Source organism: Diceros bicornis, chromosome 1 (genome assembly GCF_020826845.1).
Source record: "Diceros bicornis minor isolate mBicDic1 chromosome 1, mDicBic1.mat.cur, whole genome shotgun sequence".
Classification (NCBI taxonomy): domain Eukaryota; kingdom Metazoa; phylum Chordata; class Mammalia; order Perissodactyla; family Rhinocerotidae; genus Diceros; species Diceros bicornis.
The window spans coordinates 6,992,475-7,014,302 of record NC_080740.1 but is presented as its reverse complement, the minus strand read 5'-3'; the positions used below and the strand labels follow the sequence as shown (position 1 = coordinate 7,014,302).

General features: G+C 37.0%; 1 protein-coding gene and 1 non-coding gene across 2 annotated transcripts in view; both read left to right on the top strand.

Annotated features, from left to right (window-relative positions):
* The window catches only part of AP3B1 (adaptor related protein complex 3 subunit beta 1), a 254,331-nt gene that overhangs the window by 174,735 nt on the left and 57,768 nt on the right, over positions 1 to 21,828 (top strand). Inside the window, exon 22 of the mRNA XM_058567328.1 lies at positions 9,676 to 9,782. Within this exon, the coding sequence (XP_058423311.1) occupies positions 9,676 to 9,782 (107 nt within the window). The remainder of the gene's footprint in view (positions 1 to 9,675; positions 9,783 to 21,828) is intronic.
* On the top strand, positions 13,786 to 13,850 carry LOC131410601 (small nucleolar RNA SNORD78). The gene has a single exon (XR_009221354.1). It is a non-coding gene; the product is annotated as a small nucleolar RNA SNORD78 (small nucleolar RNA).

Genomic DNA, 21,828 nt, shown 5'->3' with positions numbered 1-21,828 from the left:
ACTATATTGGTAGGTAGATTTTGCCCTAGAAGAAGAGGAACAACAAGTGAGATTTCATGAATATTAAACTGCTGTTGTTTTTAAGTATAGTTTTTCCATGCTAAAGGTGAGTTATGTTTGTAGGTTGTCTCATTCTGTCCTAGAGCCTTTCTGTTCATATTGTTTACCTGGCCTATCTCCAGTAGTCATGGAAAATTCTTAATATAGAGAAATTAAAATGTATAATACAGAGAAATACTTAATATGGAGATAAAATTAATATTAAAAATAAAATTGAAGCCAAATTTGAATCATTTTTCACATATTGGTCAAAATTTGAAAGTTTGCATCATTTTTCACCTATTGGCAAAGATTTTAAAGCAACATCCAGTATTGCTTAGGTTTGGAGAAACAGGTACCCTACATATGTATTTGATAGGAATATAAATAGGTGCAGCTTTTTGGAGTCATTTAACAGTATCTATCAAAACTTAAATTGCACACACCTTTTGACCTAGCAATTCTTTTCTAGGAATTTATCCTGCAGATAAACTAGCAAAATCAGATCTTATTCCATCCTTGTTTTAGATAGGACTCTTGAATTTAGTGGCTTAATTTTACAGTTAAGTTAAAGTCCATATTCCTAAGTATCTAAGACCTTAGATGATCTGACTCCTGCCTGCCTCTTATCTATTCTGCTCCTTTGCTTTTCTGAAATACACCAGCCTCATTCCTGCCAAGGGTCTTTGTTCTGCTCTTCCCTTCTAAGAACACTTGCAGATCTCCTGATGGCAATACTTCTTATCATTCAAATCCCAGCTCAAAAGTCATCTTCGTTTACACACCTTCACTAATCACTCTTGATTGTCTTCATGGCATTTTTCACCATCTGAAATTATCTTAAATATGTTTATTATTTGTTTATTGTCTGTCTCACCCAACTAGGATGTAAGTTCCATGAGAATAGGATCCTTGTCTGTCTTGCTCACTGCTATTCTTAGTACACAGAAGAGCAGCTGGTAGATAGTGGGCACCATATAAATATTTGTGTTTTTTTTGTTTTTTGTTTTTTTTTTTTTAATAATTTTATTTATTTTTTTCCCCCAAAGTCCCAGTAGATAGTTGTATGTCATAGCTGCACATCCTTCTAGTTGCTGTATGTGGGACACTGCCTCAGCATGGCTGGAGAAGCAGTGCGTCAGCGCGCGCCCAGGATCCGAACCCGGGCCGCCAGCAGTGGAGCGCACGCACTTAACCGCTAAGCCACAGGGCCGGCCCCCAATAAATATTTGTTGAATTAATAAGATACACATAGGTATAAAGTCATGCATCACTCAACAATGGGAATGCATTCTGAGAAATGCGTTGTTAGGCAGTTTCATCATTGTGCAAACATCATAGAGTGTACTGAAGGGGAGCAAAATTTGCCACCCCAAAATGTGTCTCTTTAACATGAGTATTATTTTAGGCTGATTTTTTTTTTTTCTTGAGGAAGATCAGCCCTGAGCTAACATCCGATGCCAATCCTCCTCTTTTTGCTGAGCAAGATTGGCCCTGGGCTAACATCCATGCCCATCTTCCTCTACTTTATATGGGACACTGCCACAGCGTGGCTTAACAAGCAGTGCATCGGTGTGCGCCCGGGATCTGAACCAGTGAACCCCGGGCCGCCGAAGCAGAGCGCATGCACTTAACTGCTGAGCCACCAACCCGGCCCTTTTTTTTTTCGCTGAGGAAGATTGACCTTGAGCTAAGATCTGTTGCTAATCTTCCTCTTTTTGCTTGAGGAAGATTTGCCCTGAGCTAACATTTGTGCCAGTCTTCCTCTATTTTGTATGTGGGTTGCCGCCACAGCGTGGCGACCGATGAGTAGTGTAGGTCCGTGCCTGGGAACTGAACCCAGGCCACCAAAGTGGAACATGCTAAACTTAACCACTAGGCCGTGGAGCCCAGCCCCTAGGCTGATTATTTTTAAGAAACAGAAGACTCAGAAAGTTTTTCTTGTTACCACCCCGTTAACTGCCTAAAAGAATTCTGATTAAAAAACCTGTCTCAGGAAGAGAGCTATCAGCTTAGCATAACATGAACCAGGTGGTAGACAGGGAGGAACCTAGAAAAGCCTGTTTGTTGGTCTCCCCTCTGTGTTCTTCTGTTTCTGTGTGGCCAAACACTTGTTTTCCAAATGTTTGCTCCTTTTCACCTACCTGTGAATTGCCTTCCTTCCCTTTGAAGTCCCTGACTCTCCCCACCCGCAACATCTTCTTTTGTCTTTAGCTGAGGGTGGTAATTAAGGTGAGGGCTTTGGCCATTTTGGTGAGCTTGGTTTTCCTAGGTTTCTCTCAAGTATACATGTTACTAAACTTTTTTTTGTTTTTCTTCTGTTAGTCCACCTCATGTCAATTTAATTCTTAGACTAGCCAGAAGAACCCAAAAGGGTAGAGGAAAATTTCTTCCTCCCTTAAGGTATGAACATAAACCTAGATGGTATAGCCTACTACACATCTAGGCTCTGTGGTACTAATCTTATGGGACCACCGTCGTATATGCGGTCCATTGTTAACTGAAATGTCGTTATGCAACACGTGACTGTATATAAAAATTTCATTGTAGGGGCCGGCCCTGTGGCATAGCGGTTAAGTGCGCGTGCTCTGCTGCTGGTGTCCCGGGTTTGGATCCTGGGCGTGCACCAATGCACCGCTTGTCCGGCCGTGCTGTGGCGGCGTCCCATATAAAGCGGAGGAAGATGGGCACAGATGTTAGCCCAGGGGCAGTCTTCCTCAGCAAAAAGAGGAGGATTGGCATCAGATGTTAGCTCAGGGCTGATCTTCCTCACCAAAAAATAAAATAAAATAAAATTTCATTGTAGCGTTATTTATTACAGCAAAATCCTGAAAACAAAATGTCTACCAATATGGTAATATAACTATGAACAATGAAGCAAATCTGTGTGTGCTATGTAATTATATATCCAAAATATTGTAAGTAAAAGAAAGTACATATAGAGCATGATTCCACTTGTGTGAAAGATGAGTAAAGGAGGAGCTGTGTCCTGCAGACAGACACAGGCATGATTGTACGTCTTCTGTTTCTGGGAGGTTGCGGAAGGAGCAGTTAACAGTGGCTGGCTCTAGCCCCTGTGGGGTGTAGGACTAAACGAGGGACAGAGGAGAGAAAAAGACTTTATATTTTATGTCTTTCTGTCACAATGAATATTTTACACATGTATGTAACTTTTATAATTTAAAAAGTTTAAAATTGTAAAGGAATAACAGTCAAGCACATTTAAAAAGAAATTAAGAGTAAGTGTCATGAAGTACTAGAGTGTGCTAATTACATTTTCTTCTTATATTTGACTCTGGATTTCCTGGCAGCTAAGGAAACAAGAGAAACCTGTAAAATGATATAATTTTTATTGTTTGATTCTTTTTAAAAGCATGTTTTTATATGTAGAAACAAAACTTTTCTTAAGTATTAAGTTTAAGAATTTAAGTGGAAGATTTTTTTTTCTTAATTTTAAGGGAAATTTCATCCTAACTTACATTTATTTTAACTCAACATAGGATATGTTTATGTTTTAATATCCAAGAACTATTTTTTAAAAAAGCTTTTATAGTCCTGCATTTGTCAGAAATGATGCTTGAAACTCTTTTTAACAAGTCAGTTCAGCAGATGTTTGTGGATTATCTGCTAAGTGCAAGGTACTTTCCTAGGTGCTAGAGCAGGTAAATAGAATTTAGTCATTCTCTTCCAGACACAAATCTAGTTAGGGACATAGATACCTGAACAAGTGTTGTATAAGAGAGATAATAAAGATGTAAAGTATAGTGGAAAAATGAGGAGGGAGACAAAAACCAATTAAGAAGCTACAAAAGCCTTGTGAAAGAAGTATGATCTGAGCTTAGAGATAAAGCAAGTGGAGTGTTATGGGAGAAAAGCATTGTTGATAATGGTTCTTAGAAATACTGACTTCATTATATGCTGCTTATTAGCTTATAGTAATTCTCCATTGTCCATGGCAAGCAGTTTGTTGATCAAAAACTAAAAACTCACTCTCCAGTGGCTTGAGTTCTCAGCTGTGAGAATTAGATTAATTTTGAAGGCAGACACATCCTTATGTTTTATCTAAGAGGCACATAGTAATCCACAGAAGTTATTGGTTCAGTACACGCTGCATACCAGGAAAACTGCGTTCTGAATTTATCTTTGTCTTTATTCAGAAAACATTTATTGAACACTCACTATGATCTAAGTAATCTGCTACATGCTGGAGATTCTAAATGGATACAACATTGTCCCTACCCAAGGAACTCTCAGTGTAATGGGAGAAACGTATAAGTTGCCAACAGATTGCTACATTATAAATGAAATGAGAAAGAGATATGCACAGAATACTGTTAGGTATTGGGGTATCTAACCCACCTATCAGTATCAGGATGTAACACTGAGCTGAGGATGAGTAAGAATTAGTCAAGCAGTCGGAGTCAAGAGAAGAGAGTGAAGGGAGTAAAGGATGGAGGAGGGAAAGAGCTTGCTACTACCCGAAATAATCATTGTGTCTCCTAGGGAAGCAGTAGAGTTAGCAACCCGAGCAATAGACTGGCTCTACTACAGAACAGTGCTGTGATTGTGTAAAAGTAACTTGAATTTCCTAATTGCATTTGTGGAGGGGATGTTATCAGAAGCACAGGCAGTAGTCCTGGTATGGCCTTTAATCAGTTAAGTGAGTTAATTTCTTTGGGTCTTATTTTATTCATTTGTAAAATAAAAAAAAAAATGGCTGAAAAGTTTCTACAGTTCCTTTAGATTATGAAATTATATGACTCTATTTCATGGGGTCAGGTGATGATACATCAGAAAATATTTATGCTAGGATAGCATATGGCCTAACAATAGATTAGGCTTAGAGTAGCAATATGCATTTTTTCTCAAGGCATATTTTATATTTCTGGAAATTAAAGTATCTTTTAGTACCTTATACTATGTGATCTTAATAGGATGATCATAAAACAGTAATCTTGGTCTGGTGTTCTTTTATAGGAAATGTAAACCTATGTAATTACACTATTAGTACAAGTAACTGTGAGGTCTCCTTAAGAACATTTATTAGCCAACAATAGTCATGCTTCAGATAAGCCTTATGATCTGTGATATCATACTGTTGAATAAATTGTAGTGGAAGCGGTAGAGTGGGGTGGCTAAGAGGACAGGGGAGGAGCAAGGCTGTCTGAGTTTGAATCCCAGTTCTATTACTTACTAGCTATGTTACCTTGGGCAAGTTACTTAATCTCTCTTTGCTTTAGTTACTTTATCTATAAAATTGGGATAATAGTAGTATGTTTTTGGAGTATTAAGAATATTAAATGAGTTGACAAATGCAAAAGCACTTAAAACTGTGCTTGGCACATGGTAAGCATTATATAGGGGTTAGCTATGCTGGAGCTGATGATAGCGACGATACAGCAGCAGCGAGTTACATTTAACAAGTTTTAAATAACTTCATATTAAACCATTACATATTAAAAATTTTACTTATTCTTGAATTTTAAAGCAAAATTTTGATCAGAAGAATAATTATATAATTATTAAATATGCTTTAGTAAAGAAAAAGTATTTTGTACAAAGTTTTTAAAATAAAAAGAAGAAAATAAAATAGATTTGAATCCAAATACCCTAGGTTAATATTCTGACGTATCAGTTCAGGTTCTTTTCATATACAAATCCTCTCCCCCCAAAATTGAATCATAGTGAGATATTGTTTTATCATCTGTTTCTTTCTCTGTTTATCACACACATTCCTTTCCATGCCATAAATATTCTTTAACAACTTCAGTTTTTTTTTTTTTTTTTTTTTTTTTTTTTTTTTTTTGTGAGGAGATCAGCCCTGAGCTAACATCCACCAATTCTCCTCTTTTTTTGCTGAGGAAGACGGCCCTGGGCTAACATCTGTGCCTATCTTCCTCCACTTTATATGGGACGCCGCCACAGCATGGCTTACCAAGCAGTGCGTCGGTGCGCGCCCGGGATCCGAACCAGCGAACCCCGGGCCGCCGCAGCGGAGCGCGCGCACTTAACCGCTTGCGCCACCGGGCCGGCCCCAACAACTTCAGTTTTAATGACTGCATGTACTCTTTATATTGTTGTAATAAATTCTGTTTAACAGGTTTACTATTGTTAGAAATTTAACTTGTTTCCATTTTTTTGCTGTCATAATCAGTGAAGCAATACACATCATCATAAGTATATTATTGCATTATCTCCATGACTGTTTCCTTAAGATAAATTTCCAGTAGAATTGCTGGGACAAAGGCTTGGGAGAATTCCATTGTCTAAAATTGCCTTCCGCAAAGCTCGTACCAACTTACAGAGGATTAGTATGAGACTGCCAGATTCTTTATACTCTTACTTATGCTGGATTTGTATTTAAAAATTGTGTTTGCCAACTTGATAGCTGGAAATGCTATCTCATTTTAATTTGCATGCCATGTTATTTATTTTTTTTAACTACAGAGTCATTTTGTTTTTTAAACATTAATTAAATCCTTCAGCATAGTCAACTGACCTCAGAATCCAATTTAGGATAAACTTTCAGTGCTAACTTTCATCTTGCCAGACCTGTAAATAGATATGTAATCATTTCTTTAATACCAGAGCCTTTGTCTTCTGAAATGATATTAAAAGCCTTTCTTTTCTTTTTTTTTTTTTGTCAAACTTGCCTGTGATGTGAATTTTCCTCTCTTGTCTTTTGATGTCTTTTTCCTCTCTATATCTTTAGCCAAGCCATATTTGAAATCAGAGGAGGCTATTTCCTACTCAATTTTCATTCCTAACATGGGCATCTAATATTTTGGGTTGGTGGATGGACAAACAAATGTACAAACATGCATTGAGAACCCACCAGAAAAGTTAGCTGTTGCATGGAAAGCCAACATATTTAGATCCAAGTTAGAAGAACCAGTTCCTAGTTCTACAGTGGTTCTTCTATTCACTTGTTTTATAACCTTGGCAAGCCTTAATCTCCCTGTGCCTCAGTTTACAACGTCTTTAATATGAATGCCCTTTCTGCCTTCTCACTGCCAGTATCTTACTTCAGTCCTTTTCACATCATGCCTGAACTCTTGTAAATTCTTCCTCACTGCCAACCCCACTGCTTCTTCTTCAGGTTGTCCCTTATACTCCCATCTGATCAATCATCCTGCAGTACCATATATCATCTCATTCCTCTTTTTTTTTTTTTTTTTGTGGGGAAGATCGGCCCCGAGCCAACATCTGCCAATCCTCCTCTTTTTGCTGTGGAAGATTGGCCCTGGGCTAACATCCATGCCCATCTTCCTCCACTTTATATGGGACGCCGCCACAGCATGGCTTGACAAGCGGTGCGTTGGTGCGGGCCGGGGATCCGAACTGGCGAACCCCCAGTTGCAGCAGCAGAGCGCGCGCACTTAACTGCTTGCACCACCGGGCCGGCCCCTCTCATTCCTCTTTTGAGTAGGTTTTTAGTAGTTCCCTTTGGTGTATAGGATAAATCCAACCCCCTTAGCTTAGCCACCTCTTGGCCTTTGTTTACAACATTTTCTTATCCAGTCATTAACTAGCTGCTTCTTCCTTTCCTCCTATTCAGATCCTACCCTTACTTCACACTGGGCTTCATTCCCTCCTAGTCATGAAGCCTTCTCTTACCACCATATCCCCACTGATCCTTTTTTCCCCCAACTCCCTATGGCACTTGATACAGTGGTTTTCAGCAGAGGTCTAGGGAAGCCTGAGGTTTGTAGCGTTGCTTCAGGCCCACTGAAGGAAGGCTGCATCCCTCGTCCACCCCATCTCCACTCTGCTTGGATATGTCGGGATTTTATTTAAGATTTCCTTTGAAAATTTTCTTCTTTTAGCAGTATCATTTGTGGACTGTATTTTTGCTTTTTTTTCTCTTTCATGTGTGTCTTCTGTTTTCAGTTAGGTTTTAACAGTTTTTTTTTTAATAATTTTATTTATTTATTTATTTTTACCCCCAAAGCCCCAGTAGATAGTTGTATGTCATAGCTGCACATCCTTCTAGTTGCTGTATGTGGGACGCGGCCTCAGCATGGCCGGAGAAGCGGTGCGTCGGTGCGCGCCCAGGATCCGAACCTGGGCCGCCAGCAGTGGAGCGCGTGCACTTAAACACTAAGCCACGGGGCCGGCCCTTCAGTTAGGTTTTAAGTTACTTGAAGACAGGGACCATATCTTGAACTTCTTTGTCTCTCCCTTGCTCAAGAAATACTTATTGCTAACTTTATGAATTAATATTTATTCTGCCTAATTTACAGGATATTGTGAGACTAAAATGAGACACAGATGCTTTGAAAACTGATGTCAAATTGAGTAAATGCGACTACCTTTATGGTGTTATTTTGGAATTAGAATTTGTTGGAAGCTAAAACTTTTTCCGTGTTTTAATTTATCTCATTCAACAAACAGTTGAGCAAGTACTAAGCACTAAAAATTAATACGTTAAAGTCTGCTCACACAGACTAGTACAAACAAAAACACACAGATTTGTATTACGAGAGAAGTACGGTTATAGAAACGTGTGAAGTACATCTGTGGAGCAAGGAAGGCATGTACAAGCGGTGTTTAGGTGAGTCAGGTTGTGCTTTCCCTCTAAGTGGAATCTTAATGAGTAGAAGTTGCAAGATGAGCAAGGCAGAGAAGTACCTTCTAGGCAAAGAGAATAGCGTGTAAAAGTCTCAAGGACATGAAACAAGATCTTGAGAACTGTTGTTGGTAGAGCTAGAGCATAGGAGTGGCTGATGAAAGTGGGGATAAGCCAGACCTGCGCCGTCCAATATCATGGCCACTGGACACACGTAGCTACTTACATTTAGATTAGTTAAAATTAAAAATGCAGTTCTTTAGTCATACTAGCCGTATTGCAAGAGCAAGTTAGGTGTATGTACTATTGGCCACCGTGTTGGAGAGCATAGCCATAGAACATTTCCATCGTCACAGAAAGTTCTATTGGACAGTGCTGAGCTACATCATAGAGGACCTTGTGCACTTAATTAAGGAGTTAGGTTTTTTCTTGTAGGCAATTGTGAGCCTTTAAAGAGTCTTAAGCGGGGTAATGACATGATCAGATTTGCATTTTTAGAAGATTTTTAAATTTTCAGGTATCTGATCTCAAGTACATAGAAGTTTTAGAATCAGTCAAACATTTACAGTTAGCACATAGCTTTTGCTTACAAAGTATAATTAGAAGGAAAGTAGGTAGCCTGGGCCTCTATAATTATTACAGTGGAGAATAAAATAAAGAAAGGATTTAAACACCCTTTTAAGACTTCTAACTCAGCTGGATAACTCTCCTGAAAGCTATTGTTATTCTTTATATTAGTCTGAAAAAATGTTTCTTTGTCTTTTGGTGAAGTTACTGGATGATAAATGTTAGTGATAATGTTATGTGATAAAAATTTTCAGAAACTATTACTCAAGATATTTATATCCTTATTTTCTTATAGGATTTGCCATTATGTTTTGAAAGCTAAGACTAATAACTGCCATGACTTGATAATAACTTGACTAAATCAAGATGTTAAATAGAATTGTCATAGATTTATTAATCAAAGTAATTTAATTAGATTTACTAACAAAATAAAAATGTTGCTTTTAGTAATATGAATTAAATGTTCATGCACATTTGCTAATTTGGGCCCTTTCTTACAGTTAACCCAGTATCCGCTCCAGTTGCACTCCCCACCCCAGCTCTTTCTCCAAGCTTGATAGCTGATCTTGAAGGCTTAAACTTGTCAACTTCTTCATCAGTCATCAGTGTAAGTAATTTTCAGAATATATTAGCTCAGTTTTCAAATGATGCCGTTGCATCTTTTTTATTAAAATGCAAATAATTGAAGTAGATTCTCGGTCTTGAACAGTTTCTCCTCTAATAAGTCCAATTCAGATCTGACCTTTTAATTTTGTAAATGTTTTTTTAATTTGCTCCACCCAAACCATTATCCTCTCAATTTATTTTTGCTTGTTATCCACATTTAATTATGTGTACATTTTTCTCTGATCCTGTTGTAAATCTCTAACATACGAGGGTTCTTTGCAGCCTTGAGTTAGTTTATATACATAAATTCTGCCCTAAAGAATTGTTGTCTACGTTAACACACTTTCATTCCCATAATCATTCTATTCCTACCACACTGTTCTTTTACCATAGGCTATTAAAAATATCTGTTTTCATTTAAAAGCTCAAGAATGTTTTTCTCTTGGCATTATCTTCATACATTTATTTACGTGTCTTGGTATCTCTAAGAAAATTCTTGAATATTATTTATAGGATGTGACTTGAAGTGAGGCAAGAGGCTTGCCTACCTAAAAATAATGCCAAAACCATCAGCCTGTCATAGTACCTGAAACTGCAATAACTTTTTCTGTGTTAGCACATTGTATTCACTAACCTTTCACTCTAGATCAAGCATGCTGCCTAGGATGTATAATTTGTTGATAATGCTTGACCTCCTGTTAATTTGTTGTCAGAAATCTGACAAACTAAGAGACAGAACAGTAAGGTCTGATGGGAGCACAGATAGCTTGAATGGATCTGGTGTATCAGTGGTTCCTAGGGCTGGCAGGGCACTTGAGGGTACAAAATTGGTGATCTGAGTTGCCGGGGAGCATAGAGCTGCTTCTGCCAGAAGTGGGAAAGAAGAGTACCTAATTCTTGTAGATTATTATAAAAAATTCCCCCTTCAAAGCAAATGTGATGTCAGGGCCATGCAATGATCAAAAGAGCTCCATGCATTTCTCTTCAGCTTTGGTCAGCTCACTTAGGAAGTATAGGTGAAAACTATTAAGCTTATAATGTTTTTAAGTTGTAGAATGTGATTATCTCTTAACCACTCAGAAATGATTAAGAACGGTATTTGGGATTTTAGTTTGCCCTTCTTGTTGCTAAAAGGAAAAGGTGCATTAAAAGAGAGAGGGGAAAGCACTGAAAACAAGCAGTTAAGTCTTTCATTTATTTACGTAATAAATATTTATTGGGCATTTGGGGTAGGCTGTTAAGAGAAAGTGGTAATCAAAAAATCTATAGTGAGGTAGTTAGTCCTTGAGGGGAAAGGAGGCCCCTGAAAACTTAGGAGGCAGTGAGGTAGTGAATAAATGACTTGGTCTCTGATACCAGATAACCAGGGTGCAAACCCCTGCTTTGCCACTTTAGCTATGTGACCTCAGGCAAATTGCTAAGTAACTTTTCTGCACCTCAGTTTCCTATGAAGATAACATGTACCTCACAGGATTGTTGTGAGATTAATGAGATAATAAATGTAAAGCTCTTAGAACAGTGACTGGCACATTGTCATCACTCAGATATTAACTAAATTTTCGGAAGTGGTATGATATGTGATAATGGGCCCTGAGTAGACTCTCATACTTTATTAGCTATAAGAGGAATGCAGTTGAGATTAGAAAAGCTTATAGTAAATTTTCATTCATCACAAAGTAATTGAAAGACTCACCGTTTTCTACTAAGAAAAATATTTATTGGTATGGTCTCTTCAAAGGAAAAGAAAAGCTTTCCATCCAAGGAGCGTGCAAAGAAAGGCCAGCCAAGTGATGTGGCTGAGGGCCATCCCCAAAGCTAACACAATGGTCAAACAGGTGGGAGTAAAAGAGTGGCACCAGAGATTCACCAGCAGCAGTCACATGAGGAAAGGAGTAGAACTTGGCACAAAGAAAAAGTAGAACTTTGAAAAGTGGAACCTATAGGAATAAACTCAATATTCTGGTGCAGAATGGCCTGGCTCCTAATCTCACCTCTAGCCCTCAAAACAGTACTTTGAAAAGAAGATGAATCAACCAGATTTTAAGTTTTCTCATATGTGTATGAATTTAGAAAGAAGTGGACTAAAGACATCAGAGGTAAAATCCAAGAAAAACCCTCAACAATTACACCCCCCATAAAAGGGTATGGGACCTCAACAAATATAGGTGCCTTCTTGATCCTGAAATGAAATTGAGAGATAGGAGGATGTCCATAATTTTAAAATCAACTCATTGCCCTAATTGAATAGAAAGAAGAAATAGAAGTAATTTATAATAAAGTAATAGTTATATTGATATATAAATACTTGACCAGACTATACTAGAAATGTAATGAAGCCGTTACACAAGGCTGGCATTCGTATGTAGAACCACCATGGATCTGGCAGCTATAAATGCAGACTGATACAGGTGTGTTGTATTAGCAGCTCAAATGCTATGGGTTGTGGTATTGCCATCAGAAACATAATTTTCTAAAACATTGAACAGTTTTTCTGGTAGTTGTACTCCTGGAAAATTGAGTACATTAAAACCTTGCAAAAAAAATGCTTTGTGCTTATATGTACAGTTCTAGGATCAGGTAATTTTAAACACGTTTTTGCCTCATAAATGTCCAACAGGGCATTTGAAAGTTGTGAGGGGACCAGCCCGGTGGGGTAGTGATTGAGTTCGTATGCTCCACTTCGGTGGCCTGGGGTTCACGGGTTCAGATCCCAGGCGCTGACCTACGCACCACTCATCAAGCCATGCTTTGGTGGCGTCCCATATAAAGTAGAGGCGGATGGGCGTGGATGTTAGCCCAGGGCCAATCTTCCTCTACAAAAAAGAGGAGGATTGACAACGGATGTTAGCTCAGGGCTAATCTTCCTTACACACACACGCACACAAAAAAGTTGTGAGGAACATGGTATAATCTTTATTGTGTGGATCTGCCCTGTTCATTGCAGGGCATGTAGCATTCCTGGCCTTCACCCCTTAAAGCTAGTAGCATCCTTTACTTTACCCTCCCCTAGTCATGTGCCAGCCACAAACATTCAGAGCAGTATGTATAGCAGTTAAAAGCACAGGCTCTTCAGCCAGACTGCGTCTGTTCAGATCAGAGCTCTGCTGTTCTGTAGAATGAGCGACCCTGGGCAAGTCAGCTTACCTCTTGATGCCTTGGATTTTTTCACCTTTAAAATGAAGATAATAATGCTACCTATCTCATAGGGTTGTTGTTACATGAAATGCTTATAATAGTACCTAATACATATTAAGCACTGAGTATTTCTTGTCATTATTTTTTGTTATTACATTGTTACAACTTTGTAAAGGAAAGAAAGTGTGACCCAAGAAAATTGTATTATCTTTCTTTATAAAGGCTACACATAAACATTCTCAAGACTGGCTCTACATAAGAGACATTCTTTCATAACTGTCAGTCTTGCTTTAAAGAAAAAAAGGGGATAGGGACACTGCTCATGTTGAAACCACTTAAAGGATGATCCAGAATAATAGACTCAGTATCAATGGGAATTATGGTCACAGAATTGAGTATAAATGATAAAATAAAAATAATATAAGAAACCAAAACTAGTAGGTGGGGAGAGGAAAGGATGAGGGAATGCATGTCAGTCATTTCATTTTTTCATAGTAGGAAACCAGTCAACAAGGTGCAAAATTGAAACAGCTTTTGTTTTTGTTTTTAGTGAGACTCAAACTTATTAATGGTTTGTATATGCTCAAAGAGTATTTATCTGAAGTTTTGGAGATTTGTTTTTTGTTTTAGTTTTATTTTTAAGTTTCTTTTTCTTCAGTTCAATTAAAGTAAGATTATAATCCCATTCTATAGGATAATTTGTCTGTTTCTCTGTATATCTGTCTATCCATCCATGTTTGCAGAGATGTTAACCACGGGTGACAGTAGTTGTAGGTGGTATGATTTCTGGATGATTTGTTCCCTTTTTTATACTTTTCTGTACTAAGTGTTTTATAAGTTACCAATTGACTTTTTAAAACAGTAAAATTATTTAATGATGTTGATCAAATGTCTGACCTGAAATGAGCATGTGGACAAATTTAACACTGAAGAAAAAAAAAACAATAAAATTATTACTATAAAAATGGGCAAGGGCCGGCCCCGTAGTGCAAGTGGTTAAGTGCGCACGCTCCGCTGCGGCAGCCCAGGGTTCACCAGTTCGGATCCTGGGTGCGCACCAACGCGCTGCTTGGCAAGCCATGCTGTGGCGGCGTCCCATATAAAGTGGAGGAAGATGGGCATGGATGTTAGCCCAGGGCCAGTCTTCCTCAGCAAAAAAAAAAAAAGAAAAAGAAAAAGAGCGAGAGAGAGAGAGAGAGGAGGGTTGGCAGATGTTAGCACACGGCTGATCTCACAAAAATAAAAAATGGGCAGAAGTACAAAATAGGCAAAATTAATTTATGATATTAGATGTCAGAAACGTGATTATCCTTAGTGGAGTCAGTGATTAAAGGAAACACAAGAGGAGCTTCTGGGGCTGATAATGCTCTGTGTTTGATCTGTATTCAGTTTATGAAAAAAAATCACTGAGCTTTGCACTTAAGATTTATTTATCTGTGTATATTGCACTTCAATAAAACATCTTTTTAAAAGTGGACAAAAGATACAAACATTATTCATAAAAGAGGACATATAGATAATAGATACATGAAAAATGTTCAGAAGTAGTAATGAATAAATGCAAATTTAAAGAACCATTTTGCCTGTGACATTGGCAAAAATTACAAAAAACAATGTCCATTATTGGTGAGGGATGCAATGAAACAGACATTATACACTACTCCACTAATGAAAGTATAAATTAGTACATCATTCTGGATGGCAATTTTGCCATCTATGTAAAGAGTCATCAACATATACATACTCTTTGACCCAGTAATCTCATGTCTAGATTTTTCTTTTAAGGAAATAATTAGAAATACAAAGATTTATGTGCATGGTTATTTCCAACCTCAATGTCTAGTGATAGGAGAATGATGGTTATATAAAGTATGGCAGAGTCAGAGAAGGTTGCACAATCTTCAGATGTTTTTATTAAATACTTTAGTGAGATGAGAAAATATGATGTATGAAGAGATAAAAAGGAATACAAAATATTATGTATGTGATCTCAATTTTGTAAAATTGTACATTCATACTGTGTTTTTAAATATAGGGAAAATGAAAGAGTAGAAGAAAATGCATTATAATGTTAACAGAAGTTTTCTGAATGATGAGATTATAAATGATTTATATTTTCCCTCTTTATATTTTTCACTATTTTCCAGAGTTTCTCTAATCAAGGTGTAATATATCTATTATTCAAAAAGCAATTGTTTTTTAATAGAAAGGGAAAGCATGTATGAATGACTAAGATTCCTTTTTATTGGCATCTAATGTCTAATATCTGTCTTTCTGAATCACCACTACTAATTAGTTGGATGAAATTGAGCAAGTCATTTGGTTTTCTCAACTCTAAAATGATGGCAAGGTAGAGCTCCTAGTTTCCTTTTAGCTTTAATATTCTGAGAATCTATGAACCAAAGATGGAATTTTGAAGCAATGAAAATAGTTATGCTGGGATGATTTGAGAAAGTTTGTAAAAATAAATAGATGAAACATTTTTTAGCTTCTATGATGACTTCCTAGTCCATAGGTGATTTTTATTTATTTCAGTGGATTATTTAAGTTTGTTTTCCTTGTGTATTTGGCATAGTATGGGTAGATTTTATTTTTTGAAATGACCAAATATTTACAATGAAACCCAAAGAACAGTTCCTTTTTCACACTAAATAGTTTTCAAATGAAAAATTTCACTATTTGTTCTAACCGTTTGAATTATATATTCAGAATACAGATTCCTAGAATACATGATTCCTGATAAATATTATTGTCATTGTAAGGAAAAGCCTTATTTTTTCAGAGTGTATGATAAAGACGACGTATAAACACAATATTTGTTTCAGTCTTACATGAGAATAATTGGCAGTTGAAGAATGAAGAAATATTTTAGTTCCTGCTGTAGTATTTCAGTGAACAAACTGTGAATTTTTTAGTGAGTTATTAGTGAATTTTTTTTACTAGATTATTGTTAGACTAAGAGTTTCTAACTTGTCACACGTCAAGCCCTGGGAACTCAGAACCAGCAGTCCTCAGAGTGTTAGGCTTCTGGAGGGAATGAGAAAAGAGAGAGGAGGGAAAAAGACAGTTTTCATACAAGAAGAAATGTGAAATAGGATTAAAATTTTCACCTCTGCTATTAGAAAGATTGGAGTGAAACTCCAGTCTTTTCTGCTTTAGATGACTTTTTGTGTACTTTCGGTACAAAATTATGAAAGTGAATTCAACGGTTCAAGTTACCTCTGATAACTGTTTTAGTCTATTTTCTGCTAATAAGGATCACTGTGAAATCTTGTCTCATTCTTTGCATTTTTTATGTTTCTTCTCAGATTAGTTGTATAAGAAAGTTTATTAATTTGTTCACTTAATATTTAAGATTTATGTTTCTATGGAAAAGTGACCTGAATTCTGACCTTACTACATTATTAGGTTCCCAAGGCAATATTCCAAATGCTGTAAAACTCATAATGGAAGCATAGCACCTGTGTTCTTTGGCACCTAAGGTCAGAAGGTTTGTGTGGAAATAGACTGAGTTCCAACTTAAAATACCAAGAATTCACTCAGAAAGGCAGGACGACATTTAGGAAAAGCATTGAATTTGGAGCCCAAAGACCTGGTTTTCACCCTTGGCTGAGCTACTTATTTTCATTGTGACTATGAGCACTTCTTTGACTTGTATAAATATCAATTTCTGAATTTATAAAATGGAGATAATGCTTTCCCTAAACACTTAATTGTGTTTTCATGAAAAGAAAATGAAATAATGGACCTGAAAATGTTTGGATTCTATTCTTTGGCTCTCTTGTGGAGTGAGAAGAGACAAATGAGGATGGAATTCTAGGAAACATCATGCTTTAGGAGGCAACAAAGGAAAGGCGAAGTAAAATGAGTCAAAGAAGGAGGTAAATTGTCGAGCATATCAGGAAACGCACAGTTCAGGGAGGGAAACAGACAAATTGTTATACTAGAGGCACGGATCTGCTAGGTGCCAAAGATCTCTTAGAAAAGCATTTACATATGAGACCTTGGAACTGAATCTTGAAGAATAATGAGTTTGTCCAGGTGGCTGGGGTAGAACAGGAATGACATCACTGACAGAGGAAATAGTGCATGTGAAGGCTTGAGGTGTGAACAAACTTGGAGTATTGGAGAAACAATAGTTTAGTGTGTCTAAAGTATGGCACATATAGGTTGGGATAACCAAGTCTGATGCTGGAGAAATACATTGGTGACATACTGTCATGGGAAGATTGTAGTAATGATTCTTTAATTTATTGCTTTCCAATGTTTACATATCACGGTACATATAGAAAAGTGAGAGCATTTGTGGTGTGCTCTGGGGTTGACAGAGAATGCTGCAGGAGGTGGGAGGCACCCAGCCCAGGACCTCCAACCACCACAGCCCCCCCGGCCTTCCTGAGGGCGAGTGGTGGGGCAGCAGCACAGCACACCGCTAACCCATTTGAGGCACATCAGTGAGAAAGCACTGACTTTGCTGCTATAATATAGCAGATTTGATCCTCGGGGATCACAGTCACTAAGGAGAATTTAACTTAGGAGCATGCAGGAAGGTTCATTAAGAAAAGTGATCATTAAAGAATACAAAGGTAATATATTGAGGAATAATAAGTAATTCCAAGAACAGTCTCGGAAAGAGAAACCAGAGTTGCAAAAAGAAAAGCCCAATTTGAAATAATATGCTACTTGAAGTTAGCCAAACTCCATGTGAAGGGCACAGTGCTCCAGCCTGCTGAGTTGGCCCAAGACAACTGAGGCCCACTGCCAAGTTTAGGGATTTCCTGAAGCCACCCTTGAGTTTGATAATTCGCTAGAACAACTCATAGAACTCAAGAAAGCACTATACTTAGGATTACAGTTTTATTGTAGCAATAGGATACAGATTAGAACCAACCAAAGGAAGAGACACAGAGGAAATTCTGGGTGGGCTCCAAATTCAAAGCTTCTGGATTACGCTGTTGACCTCAAAGTGTGGCGTTATGCATGGAATATTGCCAACCAGGGAAGCTCACCAACCTTGGGTGTCCAGAGTTTTTATTGAGGCTTTATTACATAGGCATGATTGAGTTATTGCCACATGGTTGAACTCAGTCTCCAGCCCTCTTCTCCAGGTCAGGATGACATCAGTGGCCCAAAGGCCCAACCCTCTCTTCATGTGGTTGATCTTTCTGGTGTGGCCAGCCTCCATCCTGAGTTATCTGCTTAGCTATAAGCTATCTAGGCGCCCACCATGAATCACTTCAATGATGTAACTATTGAGTGTGGTCCCCTAGGGGCCCACCATGAATAATAAAGACATGCTTGTCACTGGGAAATACCAAGGGTTTAGAGGTTACCTCTCAAGAGCTAGGACAAAGTCCAGATCTCTCTTTAAATGAGACCAAATTCCTTACCGCACTTATGCCAATTAAGTGTTTTATTCGTTCAGCGAATATTTGTTCAGGCCAGAATATGAGGCAGGTGCCAAAGATATAGTGGTAAACAGGATGGGCTAGGTTCCTGCCCTCAGGGAGTTTACAGTTGAGTAGGAACATGAAGGAAAATTGCCTCAAAGGTATGTCATTACAGTATACTCAGTACTTTCATTTTGTTACATGGTTTTGCCCATTTTGGAATTTCTATAGATACAAGTTGTCATTGTTTGTTGTTATTTCTCTGATTACGTACATAAATACTATTATTTTATTTTGGCTAAACTCCAAAGTCCCACCTATTCCCCTCTGTACTATTACAGCTTAAATTTTGACATTTAGCAGAGTTTAAAATTTAGATATTTGAACTACTTTTCCTCTCTAAGAAGTAGAAGGATAATTGCATAGACCATGCTATTCGCTGTCTGCTTTCCTTGAATTGGCGCTGTGGGGCATCACGTCGTCAGTGAAGGAGTAAAGCCTCATGATGATGGTGCCACCTGCAGCATTAATTAAGCTAAGTTCTGTGCGTGTGGTTGTGGGTAGCCAGCAGGGAATTGCCTCTGACCAGCAAAAAGATGGCATTAAGTTTGTCAGTATGACCAAGAATCCACGTAACTAAGGCCCCCACTCCCTCAGGGGTTTACAGGCTGAAGGGTAGGAAGAAGGAAACCCATAGGTAATATACTTAAATTTGGGCAGGCAGAGTGAGGCAAAAAAAGGCATTTTTTAAATACACAAACTAAATTCAGCATCCAAAGTTAGTGTTTATCTTTAGTTCTGTTGAGTTCCTTATCTAAGGAATATAGAAAAATGGCTAGCAACTAGGCTTATAGCTTTTGCTATTGACAAAGATTGGCGACTAATGAAGTTATAACTGTCCATGATTAGGGATGAGGTCCTGACCCTGTTTGTATTGTAGGAACTTAATTGGAAAATAGAGAAGAGTGTCTATCAGACCTGCTTTTGGTATGGAGGTCACTCTTTGGGTTTTGAAGCAATGTGAAGAAAAAACAAACTATAATTCATGAAGCAGAATCTGATTCATGGAGTCTGAAATTTACTAAACAGTATTTGGAATTATTAGGACAGTTGCTCATTATGATGATGACAATTGTAATTGAAGTTGATTTCCATTTCTTTTGAGTGGACTTTTATCTTAATTATCTTAAGTAGATCTTCTTTCTCTCTTATTTTATTGGTGTGAGGCTAGGGCATTTTAGTTTTGTTTTCCAGTCTGCGTGGCTTATACTGCCAGAGTGCCAGCTTTCTTCTAGCCTGTGTACAAGGACAGATTGCTTCGAGGGAGTCTTTGTTGAATACAAGCATTTACTGAGTCACGTGCCAGATGTTTCATGAATATGTGATCTCATTCCCCAGATCAGACAAATGGTAATATATCTATGATAAAGTTTATTTCCTAATATGGTGGAAGAACTCTCTTTTAAAAAATATGTATTTTTCACACTTTACTTTAAAAACTTAAGGTATATTCAAGCCCCAGGCTAAGAGACAAGTCCAGCTAAGATCAAATTCCTTTGAATTTAGAGGAGGAAGAAATTATAAGTCAAAATTAAAAATAATTTTGTCATTTTAAATTTGGGAAAAATCCTTTATTTGTTCTGATGAAAATGTCAGTAGTCATGGAACTGTGATAAAAATAATGAAAAATTACTGGCCTGGGTCTGCTTAAATTGAAAACATTTTTTAATTAAAGTTTGACAGTATTTTGTGCTTCCATGGCCTAGCCATGTCCCATCTTATTCTTTCATTCAGTTCTCTTTTAAGTATGAGTTGCTTTAATTTTTAAATTAAACTTTAAGGTCTACCATACTACTGCTTCATCTTTGTATTTCTACACTGCTTCAGAGGTCTCATAGTTAGTAACAGACCATTATCATCTCTCCCTCTCCTAGATTATTAAAAGGAGCTACTTTTTAAGAGAGATTGTATTAATTTTTAGTTGCAGGGTTTTTATTGCAAAATATTTTTTATTTAGCCTAAGCAAATATATGCCAGTTTAAGTCCTGACTGGTGGATAGTAGTCACAATGCTTTTCTATATTATAATAAAATTCTCCACAATGAGAAATCCACTATATCAGATGCTAATTATAGTTATGAATGAACTTGTAGTTATTATGGAAAAAAAACAGGTCACCCACAAAAACAAAGAAAATATGTATATAAATCTGCAAGAAATTAAAAGATTAAACAGGAGATGGTAGAGAAAGCCTTGGGCCTTTCCTTTTCTCTTCCTTCTTTGTGGTGAGTAGTTCCTTATGCTTCCTGTGGGTTCCCTCTCCTCAGAGCTGAGACACTCCACTGAACATCTCCTGACTTCTTTCCTAAGATGATGGTTTTTACTCTTTATTTATTATAAGTAAATGTACTGTAATAGGAAATGAGAGGTTTTTGAAATATCATTTGTTTAAAAAAGATTTAATCTTTTCTGGCAATTTAATTTTACATATCCAAAGTTGATTGAACTTTGCATTACTATCAACTGCTATATTTCAGATTGTAATGCTTGTGTTGATTGTGATATTTGCAGTGAAGAAGACATTTTTTTCAGCTTAAGGTATCTTAGATTATTATGCATTGCCAATCCTGTATTGGTTATTATTAAGTCATATATCAGCTGGGTTAACTTCTGTTACTTTTGTTGTTCTTAAAAAAGCTTGCCAAAAATATTTTGAACATTGGGCAGGGCATGGGGTGGAAAATTTACAAGTATTAATAAGTCTTTTGACATGAGAAACCTGATCTAAAAATGGAAAATATTATTGTGATACTTACAAAAACTTTGTTTCTCTTCAGAGGAAAAGAAAATGAATTTAACTGTAGGGCACATGCCCAACTAACACTAAGAAATTGATATATTACCAGAGAGGAGACTGTGGAGTAAAAAGATATAAGTACAGTATATGACCCTAATATCAAAGAAAAGTAAAAGCCACTTATCTTAGAATATATCAGACACACTATTATTCAAATCATTCAGGAATGTAATTACAGACAGCTTTTATAGGCCTATCAATAAGAGTTATTTCTTTAAATTTACAGCTGTTCCACATTACTGAATATATAAATATCTCCCCCAAATGTTAAATTAATACTGAAGATCTCGCTTATACTTCTGCTCAAAAAACAGGAAACCAAAAAGAAACAAACAAAATTTCAGTAAGTTATACTTTAAAATGTGTAATTTAGATTAAGAGAGATACCCACCAAATGTAATGTGTGTATCTTGTTTGAATCCTAATTCAAGCAAACTAACTCTGAAAAGACTTGTATGATAGTCAAGGAAATGTGAACACAGACTATATTTTACATGAAATTAAAGAGAATTATTTTTTTTCTTTTAGGTGTGATAATAGTATTGTAAGTTTTCTTTAAAAGTCTTTATCTATTAGATATACAAATCAAACTATTTACTGGTGAAATTAGGTCATCTGGAATTTGCTTTTAAATAATTCAGAGGTAGAGTAAAAGATTCGATTAA